This window comes from Rattus rattus, chromosome 11 (assembly GCF_011064425.1).
Source record: "Rattus rattus isolate New Zealand chromosome 11, Rrattus_CSIRO_v1, whole genome shotgun sequence".
Taxonomy (NCBI): domain Eukaryota; kingdom Metazoa; phylum Chordata; class Mammalia; order Rodentia; family Muridae; genus Rattus; species Rattus rattus.
In genome coordinates this window covers 47,905,619-47,920,860 of record NC_046164.1, presented here as the reverse complement: position 1 = coordinate 47,920,860, position 15,242 = coordinate 47,905,619, and the positions used below count along the sequence as shown (strand labels likewise).

Below are 15,242 nucleotides of genomic sequence, written 5' to 3'. Positions count from 1 at the left end.
CAGGTGAACCACCTTGCAAACGTTCTCCTGGAGAATTATCAAGATGCTGTGTGGAGCTGACATCACTTGCAGATATGTAATATCTGCTGAGATATATGTGCTGACGCACGCGCAGACTGAGGCTTAATTGTCATTAAATTGAGCACTCTGAAACTCACAGAAAGGTACACATGTGCTTCCAAAACACCATCATCTTTTTATAAAGTTCACTTGTACTATTTTAATTAAGTGTATAATGAACATTGACCAAAATCTTATTAATAAGGAGAACATTATTCAGACTAAATCAGTAGTTCCTTACAGAAGGGAAACTGTCAGTGGAGTTAACAAGATTTCTTTTTCTGTGGGTACATTGTGATCAGCTCAAAATGAATTTTAAAATAAATGTTTATTCAAGGCCAATTATAAAAATTTCCTTACGTTTCATTTGTGAAATACTATAAAACATTTTATATATAAAGTCATTATCTTTAAAAAAGCATACTAATTGATAAACTCAATAGGATTTGGAATAGCTGGAGAACTGAAACTCTACATTTGTAGTTCGTAGTTTGTTAATTGTTGTAATTTTTTTGAAGTTTTACTGAAATTATTCAGCACAAATTTAAAAAATGAATGGACTGCATTTTCTTGCTATTTTCCCCCAATCAGATGTTCGGATCCCTTTACATCTCAGGACTGCAGGCCACCACGTTTGCCAAGCAACTGAAGAACTGAAAGCTAGAGACAGAATCTGAGCAGCGCAGTGCATGAGCCTCACTGTGCTCGAGGAAACATCAGGTACTGGATGGCGAAGGCTTTGTTTGCAATGCAAGGTGTGAACTATGAAGAGCTGGGTTCCACCCCTCGGTTTTCTAATGGGTGAGTGTGAGAAATAGTTTCATCCACTGCCCAACACACATCTAGAGTTTGTCAGAGTATTAATAGATGCTCAAAGTGTACCTAGAGCCTGTGAAACCAATCCAAAGGAAGGAGAAGAGAGAGAGAGAGTATAAATTCTATTTGTAAACTTGGATTTCTGGGGAGGTGTTGGTTTACTACAATGTGGCCCCTAATATCACACAAGAAAACATAACTCTCATGCAGAAAAGACTGAAAGAAATGTCACTTCCATTATATCAGTCTGTATAAAGCAATATCATGCGATAGTTCAGAGAAATTTTAAACAAAATGAAGGCATTCTAGCAAATGAGGAATTTTAAAAGTACAAGTCTCAAATTAATTGAAAGACTGGAAGTCTCAAATTTTAGATAAATGCATCTTTCAAAGAGGGAAACAGCAAAATCCCGTGTGCCGATAAACAGAATCTAATGAAAGCAAACACGGCTTCGTTCTGTGAACACTAAATCTTTTAAAGGTAGAAATAGAAAAGGAGTTATGTATGATGAAAACAAAAATCTAGACGAAGTGGACTGCATTCCTGTCGGATGAAGCAGAATGTAACTTTGAAATGGATCTCTCGTCCCCTGAGAGCAATATTGAGAAGATGAAGGTATCAATTACCACCATTAATTACATTAGGGGGAGTGTGTTTCATTCGCCTGTATTTTATTGTAGGTCAGCTATTTGCTTGTGGTTAAAACTTCGTACATCTTTGGAGCACCTAATGGCGTGCAAGTTTTCCAAAGTCACCTTTGGCAAGCTGAGTGATTCATTCCACTCACTGCACTGTGTGGCTTTTTTTTTTTTTTTTGTAAATGGACTTTGCTCAATTGAAAGACAAGTACCATACATTAGTCAGTTTAGGAGCATATCTCTCTGCTTTTCCAAGTGGCATGCCTGTTTGACATTAAGTGATTTTAAAATTCAAGAATATAGCGCTGCCCCAACCAATGAATCAAGCACAGTTTAAGTGGAAACACAAGCCTCGTGTTTGCATACAGTATTTGTCAATTTGCCATTTTATATACCCATTCGAAAGCATACAATTAAGAAATTTAGAAGGTGAATGTGTGAATGTCCCTGTCATAGGGCAAAGCCAGGATTAGCCTGGCAATGGGGATGTAAAGCGTCTGCAGAAAGCCGTCTTCACATTATGTTGTACTTCTGGTATGATTTGCTAAGGAAATGACAAGACCTCATGCGTATATAGACATATGAAATATAATATTGTACATAAATAATATGGAAAAATGCTGTATGCTTCATTGGAGTCTTTCCTGTTTTCAAAACTGATGAAGACATTAAATACCAGGCCAAAGCACATTGCTTTTAACTTCAGGTAAAGCAAAAACACAACAGAAATAAACTCTCCACAATACCAAATAGTGGTCTCAAGTAAGTAATTCAAACTCACATGCATCCAAAGATCTATTTTCAAAAGCTATTTCAATACACAGTAGTTCAAACCTATATTTTTTTTACTGTTTTTAATAGGGTATCTTTAAAAGTGTATTACTTCTGCGTCTTCTTCCAATCCAAATAAATACTGTAAAACAAAATGCTACATGTAGAAAGTATTTTAATATTTAATAATGATGAAAACTATGAAATGTTAGTATTTATTCTCCCTAACATATTGAATGAGACTATATAACAACTTTCCCTTCCACCTCAATTCTCTTCAGAGGACACATTCTACATGCAAAACAAATCTGGCAAAAAAACACAAAAAACAAAAAAACAAACAAACCAAAAAAAACCTCACCATATTACAACATTTAACAAGTTGTAAATGTAATTCCTAAGGTCAGGTTGTGTAGTAAAACACGTGATGCATTTTTTTTTTCAGTGTTCTGGCCAGCACCTCAGCACTTTCCAAAAGGATTTATTTGCTGTGTGACAAACTTTGGAGGGCATAAAAAGTAAACTTCTACATAATACATACCACACAAGCAAACTATAAAATAAATCTGACATAGTCAGAAGTTCCCCTCAAGCACACACATATATACATATTGCTGTTTTCCACATTTTACCAGGAAGCAGCTATGTCACAGAACACACAAAAGTAACACCCATAGTTTTTCTTTTTTTTTTCTTTTTTTTTTCAGTAATTCCCAAAACATCCACAAATATCTTCTACTAAGTACAACTTAATTTTGTTTACAAGCTTTGGAATATTGAATATGAAGAATTCAGGTGCTGATTGCACATCCACATAGGAGCCTAATCATTATGAATAAATGTTGTTATAGATACAAAGTATTAAAAATGCAATTATGCATGGCACTTGCTCTTCATTAAGTACTTTTAAACCACTGTTTTCACCCAATCAAAGGACTATGGCAGGATTTCAAGATTTCTGCCTCAGCTCTGCGTTTCTATGAATCAGTGTCTGCTGACTTGTAAAATCCTGCATGATTCATGACAGAGTTAAAACTTTTCAGTGCCCAGTTAGAATGGGCACTAGTTGTAACTCTAGAAAATTTTCCCTTAGAATTCTCCCAAGAAGATATACATATTTACTCTGTAAACATAAAATATACACGAATAAAGGCTGTCAAATACTAAGAGAAGCACAAAACACTACCTTTCCCTTAGACACCATGTAAATCCACAGTCTAGTTTCCAAAAAAAACCCCAGCAACACATCTCTATCCTATAAGGCCTCTGGTACATCAATGGCATAAAAATGCACATTAACCTCCTAGTTTTCAAACCAGAAGGACCCTTATAAAGAAAAGACACAACTTCACAGAAGCTGCTCCGTCTCTGAGTGACCGGCCCTCTCTGGGACATGTAAACACGTCTGGGATATGTCTTACCTGTTTGCTGTACTTGTTACTGGTTTGACAGCTGTACTCAGAGCAGTGATCTGATCCAATTGAAATGTTGTCTCCTGCTCCCACAAATGTGTTAGCTGGTGGTAGATCTTGTACAGCTTGATGTTTTTTCCCTGCAGTTGGTGACTGGGGGTGAAGCTGGACAGTAGGCAGCGGGGAACTGGATTTGTAATGCCTTGCCAGGTCTGGACTGCCAGGCCCACCATTAACAGATCGGTATCGGCCCATGCTTGGGCTGTCTGACAGCTTCTCATTGACACTGTCATACCTCTGTCCATTCGGTTTAGAAGCTTCAACAGTGACGATGCTGCTGTAGAGTGGCTGTTTAGATTTTTTGTTTTTCTTGTCCTTTTTAGGCTTCTTAGATTTGTCATGCTGCTGGGGTGTAAAAAAGTCCTCATGGTCTTTTTTGCCAGCCTCATAGCCATTTTTGCTTTTGGACCTGCAGTATCTTGCCATCATGACAATTAAAATGATTAGAATCACAGTCATAATGCCAGCCACCACCCCAATGACAATACTGAGTCTCTGTTTGCTAATTTCATAGCTTGGGTCACCAGCTATATCCTGGGTAAGTGGGGTGTGCAGACTTCGGACTATCTGAGAGTCAATCACAGTTGCATTGGAAACACTTTCATTGACAAACACATGCACCAAAGTCGTAGTGGACTGGGAAGGCTGGCCGCTGTCATTCACTTGCACAACCAGCCTGTGCAAGCCGTAATGCTTTTGGGTGAGTTTTCCCACTAAGGAAACCACACCACTGGTGGAATCAATCTCAAACAGCTTGAAAGGATTCCCTCCCACAATGCTATAGTTCAAGTCCGCATTGATGCCATCGTCGCTGTCTGTTGCCAGCACTGTCGCTACTACTGTCCTGACATTACTTGAAGGTGGCAGCAACGTGTAGGAAATATTTCTGGGAAGGGTAACTGTGGGAGCATTGTCATTTTCATCCATCACAAAGAGAGAGACTGTGGCCGTGGCCGACCTGGGAGGATCTCCCCCATCCACTGCCTTCACTCTGAAAGTGTATGTTGTCTGATGTTCCCTGTCAAAAGACATCGTGGAGTAAATGGTCCCTGTGTCATTTTCAATAGAAAAAATGTTACTGTTCTCCTCTATGTACAGACTCATCTCTGCATTCCGTCCCTTGTCAGCATCCATCACGGTGACCATACCCACAGGGCTGTTGGGCTGCAAGTTTTCCTTCACATAAAAGGTAAAGACATCCTGCATAAACTTAGGGTCGTTGTCATTTTTATCAGCCACCTGTACAATCACCGTGGTGCTGCCTTGCAGCACAGGAATGCCTTTGTCTTTGGCATTAACTTTAAACTCATACCTGTCAGTCTGCTCCCGGTCCAATACTGTATTGACCAGGATGTCCCCAGAATCGGGATCGATGGCAAAGGTCCCCATCACTGAAGAGTCCAGCGAGTAGGCTATCTCTGCATTCTTCCCGCTGTCAGCGTCTGTCGCCAGCACCGTGGCTACCCTCTCCCCGGGAATGTTGTTTTCTGGAAAGTAAACCTCGACCACCGACTGGCCAAAGACAGGAGGGTTGTCGTTGGTGTCCCCCACCTTGACCACCAAGGAATTGTTGCTGGAGAGGCTGGGACTGCCGGAGTCCACAGCTACTATGACCACGTTAAACTCCCGGGTGGTCTCATAGTCCAGTGGGGCTGATGTGTGCAGGAAGTACTTTTTCTTGTTCTGATCTCCCTCGGTGTCGCTGGCTGGCTTAAGCTGAAAAGGCACATCTCCTACCACGGTACAGGTGACTACCCCGTTCTCGCCTTGGTCTCGGTCGGACACCTGTACCAGGGCGATGGGGGTGTCCACCAGGACGTCTTCGGCCACGTTGGCCACCCCGTCCTTAAGCGGGATGCGCCCTATCTTGCGGATTTCGATGGAGGGAACGTTGTCGTTCTCATCTTTGATATTGAGGACCACGGTGGCCTTATCGGTCTTGGGGGGCTGCCCGCGGTCACGGGCCATTACTGTGAATCTCAACTGATTCACTTCCTCGCGGTCGATACGGTGTAAGACACTGAGCCAGCCCGATGTTTCATCCAGACGCAGTAGCCGTCTCACCGACTCGGTGGCCGCCCCAAATACATACTCTATCTGTCCATTGACCCCTACGTCCAAATCGGTGGCGCGCAACTGTAGGATGGGGGTGCCGGGAGCGCTGTTCTCAGCCAGGTCAGCCTCATACACGCTCTTCTCGAAGCGAGGGCTGTTGTCATTCACGTCGGTGATGAGCACCCGCAAGATGGCCTGAGAGGACCGAGGTGGGTCGCCCCCATCGCGCACTCGGAGGGTCAGTTCATAGGAATCTCTCTGCTCCCGGTCCAGCGCCCCCTTCACTATCAGCTGCGGTTGTTTCTCGCCGTCTGGAGTGTCCGCCACCTGCAGCTCGAACACACTGCTTCGGCCACTAGGACCAGTCCCACCGCCACCCTCAGGCGCGTCCAGCCGCCGCTTGGATCCCCCAGAGCCGCCGCCGCTCGCGCTGTTCCCGCCGCCCCCTGGGTAGGGGGCGCTGTCCGCCGGCCCCAAGCGCCTTCCCTCGCCGCCGCCGCCACCACCCCCGGGCTCCTGGAGCAGCTCGTAGCGCTCAATGCCGTTGCGACCAAAGTCACGATCGGTGGCCGTGGGCAGCAGGTAGAGCGTGCCTACAGGTCGGTTCTCCTCCACCGTGAGCGTGAGCACCGGCGACGGGAAGGTGGGCGTGTTATCGTTGATGTCCAGCACGATGACCCGACCCTCAAACAGGTCCACCCAGCTCTGCGAGGGCCCTATCACCGACACCTCGAAGTCCAGGAAACATTCGTTCTCGTCGAAGATCATCTGACATTGGGGCAGCTTCTCTCGGTCGATGCGCCGCTCGCTGGTGCTCAGCTCGCCGGTGAGGTTGTCAATCTTCAGATACTCAGAGCCAGACTCAAGGCTGAAAGTCACCTCACCAGAACCGGTCACGATGCCCAGGTCCGAGGCCACATTGCCGATCCGCACGTCGGCGGGGCCCTCCTCAGCCAGCCGGTACCGGAGCAGCTGCTTGGCGGCAGCCAGGCTGAAGCAGAGCGGCAGAAGGAGACAACAGCCCAAGCACCAGCCGCGCGCCCATCCCGTGGTCCGCATCCTCAGCATCTTCTCTTGCTGCTGCTGCTACTGCTCCTTCTAACCACAACCCCCCTCGTCACCCCCCTCCTCCGGGGCTGGCCGCCTGCCCTCCCCTCGGTCCTCCTCTCCGGGAAAGGAAGAAACGAGAGGGAGGGGAGGGAGGGGGGCCAGAGTAGCGCGTAGAGTCCGCCGATGGGAGGGGGGTCAGCTATAGATGCTTCTTTTTTTTCTCCTTCTGCTTCTTCCGAAAGTTATTGTTTCATAATTCATGCAATGGGTGCTAATCGCCCGCTCGCCGGCCACCGTTTACTCGCAGTACTCACAGTTCACGGGACACTGCGCGCCACGGGCTTGGTGCCCCCACAAAGTCATCCCCTCAGCGGGAAGATCCTGAGATCCAGTCCCCAAGCCCTGGGAAGGGGCCGGAACCGCTTCGGCAAGAGGGCGGCGGAGTCTGGTAGCGGACTGGAGCAAACCTGCAGCCTTCCCCGCCTGACAGCCCTGCTAGTCCTTACTGCTACTCGAGTTAAGTCCAATTCACGTTCCAGCTACTCACTCTAGACCCAGGCTCTGTTTAGGCTCCGGAGGTCCAAACAAACGTGAGCCGCTTCCTGCTCCAGTCTCTGGGGCGAGCAACAAGCCAGTCTCAACTCTGACTCCTCTTAAGCAGCCGGGAAGCCACTCAACAGATCTTGAATGAAAAATTCCACGGCAGGTCGCTTCGGGCAAGGTGCAGCGAAGACGCCTCGCGTCACAGCTCGGTCCGCGACCGGGTGCTCCCGGCGCGCCAAGGAGCAGCCCGAGCCATCTTCAGAGACGCCCAGAGTCGGTCGCTTCTCACCCCGGAGAGCTCGGGTTTCTCTTTTTTCTTAACAACTCTGCGCAAGGTCATTAGTCACGAAGCCGCCGCCTGAAACCGCAGCAACCATTCGCCCGCGGGGGCGAGAGCCGAACCGTGCGCACCGCGCGGTGCCCAAGTTTGGATTCTCAGCCGCAGAGTCCGTGCCTTCCCTCACCTGCATTCGGCCCGCGTGTTGGAGCAGTGGGATCTGCAGCGCTGTGCGCGATTCAGGGAGGAGATTGCAGCCTCTCTCTCCCCGCTCTCTCTCGATCCCTCCCCTCCCTCCCTCCTTTTTTTCTCTCCTCCCTCCTCTTCGCTCTCCTCCCTCCTCTCCTTTCCCCTTTCCCCCCTCTCTCACTCTCTCTCCAGCACAGTCTCTCAGCTTCTTCCAGTCTCAATGCGGGGAACTCGAGCTGAACTTGATCCCTTTGCAGTTCAAAGGTGAGCAAGCCTGGCTCCGTGCATCTGCGACATTGGCCCGGTGAAAGCTCACGACCAGGCACTCCTAACGGCAATTAACAAAGATGCCCAATTCTGTCCGGATTTCCAAAGAAAAGCCAAAGGCACTGAGGCGGGGGTGGAGGGGGAGGTGGAGTCAAACAGAGCTGCCAAGTAGCTTAAAAAAAAAAATCTAGTTTGCCAAAGGGAGAAAAAGTGCCAGTCGGCTGTTGTCTCGGAAGTGCCCTGGCGCGGCGGGTGAATTCCGCAGTTGTCTCGTCCGCTTTCGCGTCTAGCAGAGTCTGGTGAGCGCGCTCCCGCCGCCTCTCCGGCTGTGGATGTTCCGAGACACTGAATCGCTACGGGGAAGCTCCTACTCTCCCTACCCCCTAGCCGGAAACCCGCAAGTTTGCAGAAAGTGGCGGTTGCTGCGGAAAGCCCGCCGGCTCTGGACTCAGACTTGTCCCCGACGCTGCAGCGGCGGCGGCGGTATCCGAAACTACACAGTTCGGAGAACCAGGGAGGCCGGCCCAGGGAAGGGAGGCGGGAGCAAGTACCAGCCAGCCGCCGCGCTCGTGCAAGCCAGACTTCGGTTCCTGGGGGCGACTGAGGACCGCCCAATCTCAGCCCCTAGAAGCCAAGCCAAAGTCTAGTCTCCTTGGGCAGTTTGGGGTGGGGGTGGAGATGATTTTTTTTCCCCATCTAGGGCTGGTAGATTTCCTCCTTGACTAAACCCAGCTGCGTGGGTAAGAGCTGAAGTGAGGGTGTTAGTATACCTTCCTCCCACGTCCACCTACCGACGATGCCCCCTCCCGCCTCAACTCCCACCCGCAACGTGTCTTCGTTTCGCAATTTAGCATCTGGGTTAGTGAATCGCTACTGGTAGGCTGAGGACGAGGTCTGAGTTCCGAAAGCCAAGCTTGTGTTCTGCAAAACGGTGACGGGCTGCAGTAGTGAAGAGAGATCATCAAACTCCAGTGAGAGCCAGAGAGGTTCCTTTTTTGGAGCACTGACTTTGGAGGTCTGGGTTGGGGAGGGGAGAATGCCTGCCTTTGTTTAAATGCTTGGAATTCCTGTCATCCGGCTCTCACTGGGGATAGACCGTGTGTGCACGCGCCTGGGGAATAAAACACATGCTAGAAGCCTGGATATTATTTTCTGAGCAGAGCCTGCAGCTTTTAGTAACTGGCAAAGTGTAGCGTCACCTATCTGGATATAAGGGAAATAAACTTTAATGGCAACTTTGTGTACCGAGTGTGCTTAACGTCTTTTCTCTCCTTTTGACTTTGTGCCTCGTGATGCTCCCTGCCATTCCCTGGCTTGAGGCTTCCCCGGTTCTCAGTCATGACCATCTCAGTCAGATCTCAGGGGTGATGGTGTTTTAGAATAGAAGCCCACTTCTTATTTATTTCACACTGTCGAAGGAAAGACACTCTACTGAAAGATTAAGAAAGACGAAGGTAGTAGGTTGTATTGGGGGTAGCATCCTTTCTATCTCGAAGAATGTTGCTGGGAATTTAAGGGCCCCTTTAAAGACAAATTTACATCCCCCGGTCCAATACTCAGAGAATCAATTTTACTCTTTGTGAAACCAGAGTGAGGAGGCAGAATGATTTAAATAAGTCAAATACCAATAAAGTCTAGGAGCAAAGGAAGCGCGCGGTTGTTTGGAGGAGCTCAGCGAAAAGGAGTGTGTTTGGGGGCGGGGGTGGGGGAGCGGCAGTGGTTTCCAAGCTCTCCCGGGAGGGGCGGGGGTGGAAGCACAGAGGACGCAGCCGTGAGTAGTATGTGCCAGGAGCTGGCGAATATTTTCCTGTCCCATAAAGCAGCACCTTTCCGGGAGGGGTGGCTCCTCCTTCTCCTCGGATAGAACGGCCTTCCCCGTAACCCTCCGGCCGCCGCCGCCAGAGCTCTCAGCTCTGTATCTGCAGCATCAGCGAGAAAAGCCTGGCGCGCAGGCTCAGTGCGCACCGCCGCAGTCTGCAGGAGGGGGCTGGCGCCGCAGCGCCTCAGCGGCCGACGAAGTGGCCGTAACGCTATGTCCCCCTTACATTTGGAAGAACAGAGGTTTATCTGACTGCCTGCTTTCTCCCGATCCAGACTGGAATGGGAAGGGGGACATCACCACCACTGAGAGGCTTTGCGCTGTGCATTCCGATGCGTGGCGGTGTGGCACACTGCACTCACTCCACTCGTTGCCTTACTAGAATTTTGCAAACTTCAGGCAATCGCGTGGGCAGAAAGACATTATGCACTCCCTCTTCCCTTGCCAGACCATAAACTTGAATAACCCTCCTCTGCCTCTGCAAGCATTTTCCCGCCTCTCTCGGCAAGGGTGGAGGGAGTGACTGAGTGGTCTACTCTTCCCTAGAGTTTGCATATATTTTTTTCCATGATGACTGGGGGACAGGGGTGCAGCGCGTCCTTCACAGTGGAGTGGTTTCCTCTGAGAGAGGGAGGTAACCTCCTCCCGCCCTCCCCACTTATCCCCACCGACTGTGCCGCGGAGCCAAGCCAGCGTGGGAAATGGGTCCGACGTGTGCTGCATGGAGAGCAGCGCGGCCAGGCTGCTGTTGGGCCCGGATACCTTGCTTTGCTCCCTCCCCCACCAGTCGCCAGCTCCGACCTTTCCACCAGAGCAGCCAAGAAGTGGCAGCTCCTCTGCTCCCCAGAGCGGTTCCTGGGGACTAGAATGGAATGGGCGGGAAGAGGGTAAAGGGGGGTAAGGGGGGTGATACCCTCCTAGCGCCCTTGCAGCGGCCATTGCTCCCAATCCTCTTCCGCCCCCTGTCTGGGCGCTGACACCATCGCTCCAGCCTCCAGCCCGTGCGCAGGGTGAATGAAGGCGAGCAGCAGTTCCCCCACTACCCCCGCCCCATTTCCGCAGTCTTAGAGCCAGTGTCACAAGTGCTCAGCAATTTCATTAAATGGAACCCAGGGACTTAATCCTCCCAGTAGCAGACCTCACCAGGGGAATGTGATATCCGGATTCGCTCCCACCCACAGACCCCACCCGGTCTCTCAGACCCGAGGCTGCTTTTATCTTCTCAACCTGAGAGGCAAGGTTCACGAGGAAATGGGATCAAAAAGTGTAACCGGCTGTAAGAAATTAAAAAGGTTGCAGTTGCTTCTGCCGCCGCCGCCGCCGCGGCTTCTCTGGCAGACAAAAACCAAAGAGGAGTAGTGTTCTAAAGACTGCCTTGATCAGTAACGGGACGTCATCATTTGGAGGAAGCACATTTTTAGGGAATATTGAACGTTTGCGATGCAATGTTTCTTTTTTTTGTTGTTGTTTAAGAGGAAATGCCCCTTGATAACCGTACATATAAAATAAAGCAGACATAAAAATGAAATTGATTAAAATCCAGATATTTCATGCTTATCTTTGCTAAACATCGTCCTCCAAACTTAAAAGTTCAAGTACTTTTTCAGTTAAGAATGTCGGTGACGGAGCGGGGGTGGGGGTGGCGATAGTGTTCGGGGTCCCTAGTGTGGCTTAAGTCTTTAAAAAGAGAAGACTGGCAAAAAAGTAAGGACAACAAAGTTTGCAGTAAGGCTAGGAAGCAAGTGCCAGCGGCAGGGTTTCGGGGTCGGGAGTCTTTCATTTATAATAGACGTTGTATTATTCACAAGAATACGGAAAAAAAAAAAGGTTAAATACAGTAAACATGATAGCCAGTCCTGGAGAGAAATATAAAGCAATAAGTACAAGGGAAAGGGAGAAAGTGACTCAAGAACTCCACCAAGGGACAAACAGAGGAAATGACACCCGACATCTCCAAACGCAGTGACCTTTCATCCTTAAGGAAAGGTTCCCTCCCAGGTCCTCTTCAATAGGTGCAGATGCCTACAGATGCATGTACCTATGTGATCAGCGATTTCCCTAACGACTTTTGGTAAATTTCATGTCTCAGTCTTCCTTTTCAGTAGTATGAGCACTTTCCCCTTAAGCATATACTTCTACACAGTAGACATAACAATTTGTAAATGTCTAGCCACCCCCCCTCCAAAAAAAAAAAAACCAAACCAAAACCAAACAAAAAATAAAACCAACTAACCAAACAAACAAACAAAAATATTTTGAGTTCTTGGGTAGACACTTTTGGCTACATTTTTTTTTCCAGCTTGAATTCCTTGGGTATAGTGCTAAATTGTGGTAGACTGAAATGGATGAATAATTCATTGTGATAACAGCCTTTTGATGGACATTAAAACTCAGCAATTTAAAGAAGGAAAGCACAGACTTCCTTTTAGGCAGGTAGCAAGTGCTTCCATCAGTGGTTACTTAATTGGTCTCTAGCCAAGAAATAACATCTTCCGTGCTATTTAAATCTTGTATGTAAGCTGTATATTACAGAAGTAAAAGGCTACAAGTTAGATGCTATACTAAACTGATTCTTACAGCCCATTGGTTAACTGTAAAACACAGAACAGGGCCGTTGTGCTAGCCATGTTCTCAAAGGTTAAAAAATAATAATCCTTACAGATAAAATTTGTTTATATAGACATTAATTCATAAACTATGTGAGTTTTAGATTTCATTAGAATGTTTTAAAATAATTTAAGGAACTTGTTAGGAAAGATTTCTACTTGAAAATTGGCAAAGATGTATGGTTGGCTGTTTTTCCATTTATACAGTTTTAATTTGCCAAAATATTCAATCTACACGGGGTTTCCAGCTTATGCATCACATTAAAAAGGTCCAATTAATCACACTGAGAGAAACATTGTGCCTTATTTACAACAATTTATGGGATATTTCAAATTTATTAATTTTTTGCACATTCTCAACAATTGTAAGTATGGAAAGAAAAAAGGATTTTGCCAAATTTAGGTGAGCATTTGGGGAAAGACTTTTGGCATTTTAAATGCAGTGCATTGAACTGAGAGTCACTTGAAGCTATTACTTGTGAATAACTATGGTAAATTTTAATGTGCCAGTGCAGTCTGCAGGATGGACTGAACACATATACTACCTATTCATTATAGAGACAGGATATATCAAAGGTAACTGTAAGCAATTATCAATGATGAAAATAATGTGTATATTAAGAATCTGAGGGGGGAGGACGATCTTATTAAGATAGCCTAACTAAAGGTTGCATTAAAACAAATGACCCTACTTATACAAGAAACCATTGAAAGTTATGAATTACTTGTAGATTGTTAATTTCATTTCTTTTTTATTAATCATTTTGTTCATTTACATCTCATCCCCCTACACCCTCCTCCCCTTTGCCTCTATGAGGGTGCTCCTCTACCCATTCACCCACTCCTGCCTTACCCCTTTAGCATTCCCCTACGCTGGGGCATCAAGCTCCTTCCCTACCGCTGATTTCAGATAAGGCCATCCATCCTCTGTTACCTATGTATCTGGATCCGTCCATGTATATTTTTTGGTTGGTGGTTTAGTTCCTGGGAGCTCTGGGTGGTCCAGTTAGTTGATATTGTTCTTCTTATGGGGTTGTAATCCCCTTTAGCTACTTCAGTCCTTCCCCTAGCTTTTCCATTGGGGTCCCTGGGCTCAGACCTATGGTTGGTTGTATGTATCTGTATCTGTAATGGTCAGGTGCTGGCAAAGCCTCTCAGCGCACAGCCATATTAAGCTCCTGTCAGCAAGCATCCTGCAGATGGGATGGATCCCTAGGTAGATGGGCCTCTGGGTCGCCTTTAGTCTCGGTTCCACTTTTTTGACCCTGTCTTTCCTTTGGATAGGAACAATTAATTTCCCACATTGTTTGGACCGAACTTGTTAAAACAATAATTGATTCCTTTAGCAATAATGAAATTTCCAATGATTATCATTCAGACTGTTTATTGACTTGGGCTCTAGTCTTAACTCAGGCTACCAGTTCTGGGACCCCTGCAGGCAGGATAAATCTTTTTGCTAGCTGTGGGTCACTTGAGTGGAAGGGGAATTGAGCGGATCACTGAACTAAATAGCTTGCTTCTTTGTAAGTAAAGCTGTTTAGTAATCTCACTAGAACCAATACCCAAGGATCATCAATGAGTTTCAGACAGGCATGTTCTTTGGAAAGCAGCACTATATTTTAGCTGCTTGTTTCAGTACTCTTCTAGTGTAAACTTCCAAGTAAAGTGGATTAAAAAGGCTTTTGTGAAGATTGACACCATTGGTCTCATCTGTAGAACCATATAAAACCTCAGGTATACTATTCAGTATAGACGGGTAGACACACCCTTCTATTAGCAAGGTAAGTTTCTCATAAAAGTGCTGACTCTTATACCTGGTGCCTTTATACATTGGCATTGTTGAGATATTTCTCTTACTTGGAAATGCTAAAGAGTTTAACACCTTGAAAAAGGCTTTTAATAAAGTATTGTCAAGTGACAGTGGGAAGTGAGTGTAAAAAGAAGTCTTTATGTTTGTGGTTCTGTTTGTGATTTCCTGTTTTGTCTATGCAGCTAATTCTTAGTATTTTCTCCAATTGACTGGGGGTAGGAGGGGGGAGCATAAACTATGCCAATAGTGTTATAAACTGGTACACAGCCTTATATGATGCTCATGAGAGAATTTACTTTGGCTATTGGAGAAAACGTTAGGTGTTTTGTAAATGATAGCATTGGTTAATAACAGTCTTTATGGTCAGTAACAGTCTTTATGGTCAACAATGTACTCAAATTCAGGACTGAAATTAGGTTCTGTTGTTGTAAAAATATAAAAATAAATAAAAAAGTATAGTTGTCTTTTACCCCGCTAGGTCCAGCACCGTGGTGCCCCAAGATATCTGCTAGATATCTTGGCAGAAACACATCCCAACTCCTCGACGGCCCAGTGTCTCCTGCCACCACACACTTTCCTACACTCAAACCATCACATAAAAGAACACACAACACAATAACCTTTGACCCAATTGATAAGATATAATTGCGCACCTAAACATATAAAGCCCGGTACCATCCATCCCTTAGGAACATTGATAACAACCTGTAAATACACAGAGCGAGATCTTTACGTCAGCCTCCATCGTCCTGCCACGGCTTCTGGGCCTCTCTCTCCTTCCGGTCTCTTCCTTTCTGTTCCAGTCTCCTCCTCTTCCTTCAAACTTCTCTCCCGCCCACCCTTCCTTCTCCTCCAATGACAGGCCTCC

At 46.7% G+C, this 15,242-nt stretch overlaps 1 protein-coding gene across 9 annotated transcripts in view; it reads right to left on the bottom strand.

Moving 5' to 3' along the window:
* The window catches only part of Pcdh7 (protocadherin 7), a 413,437-nt gene extending 405,452 nt beyond the window's left edge, over positions 1 to 7,985 (bottom strand). For 6 of the 9 annotated variants that reach the window (XM_032916554.1, XM_032916556.1, XM_032916555.1 and 3 more), the window contains exon 1: positions 3,708 to 7,985. In XM_032916554.1, coding sequence (XP_032772445.1) covers positions 3,708 to 6,881 — 3,174 coding nt within the window. In that variant the 5' untranslated portion in view covers positions 6,882 to 7,985. The remainder of the gene's footprint in view (positions 1 to 3,707) is intronic. The other 3 variants (XM_032916552.1, XM_032916553.1, XM_032916561.1) reach the window with 1 other exon arrangement.
* Between the last annotated feature and the right edge of the window lie 7,257 nt (positions 7,986 to 15,242).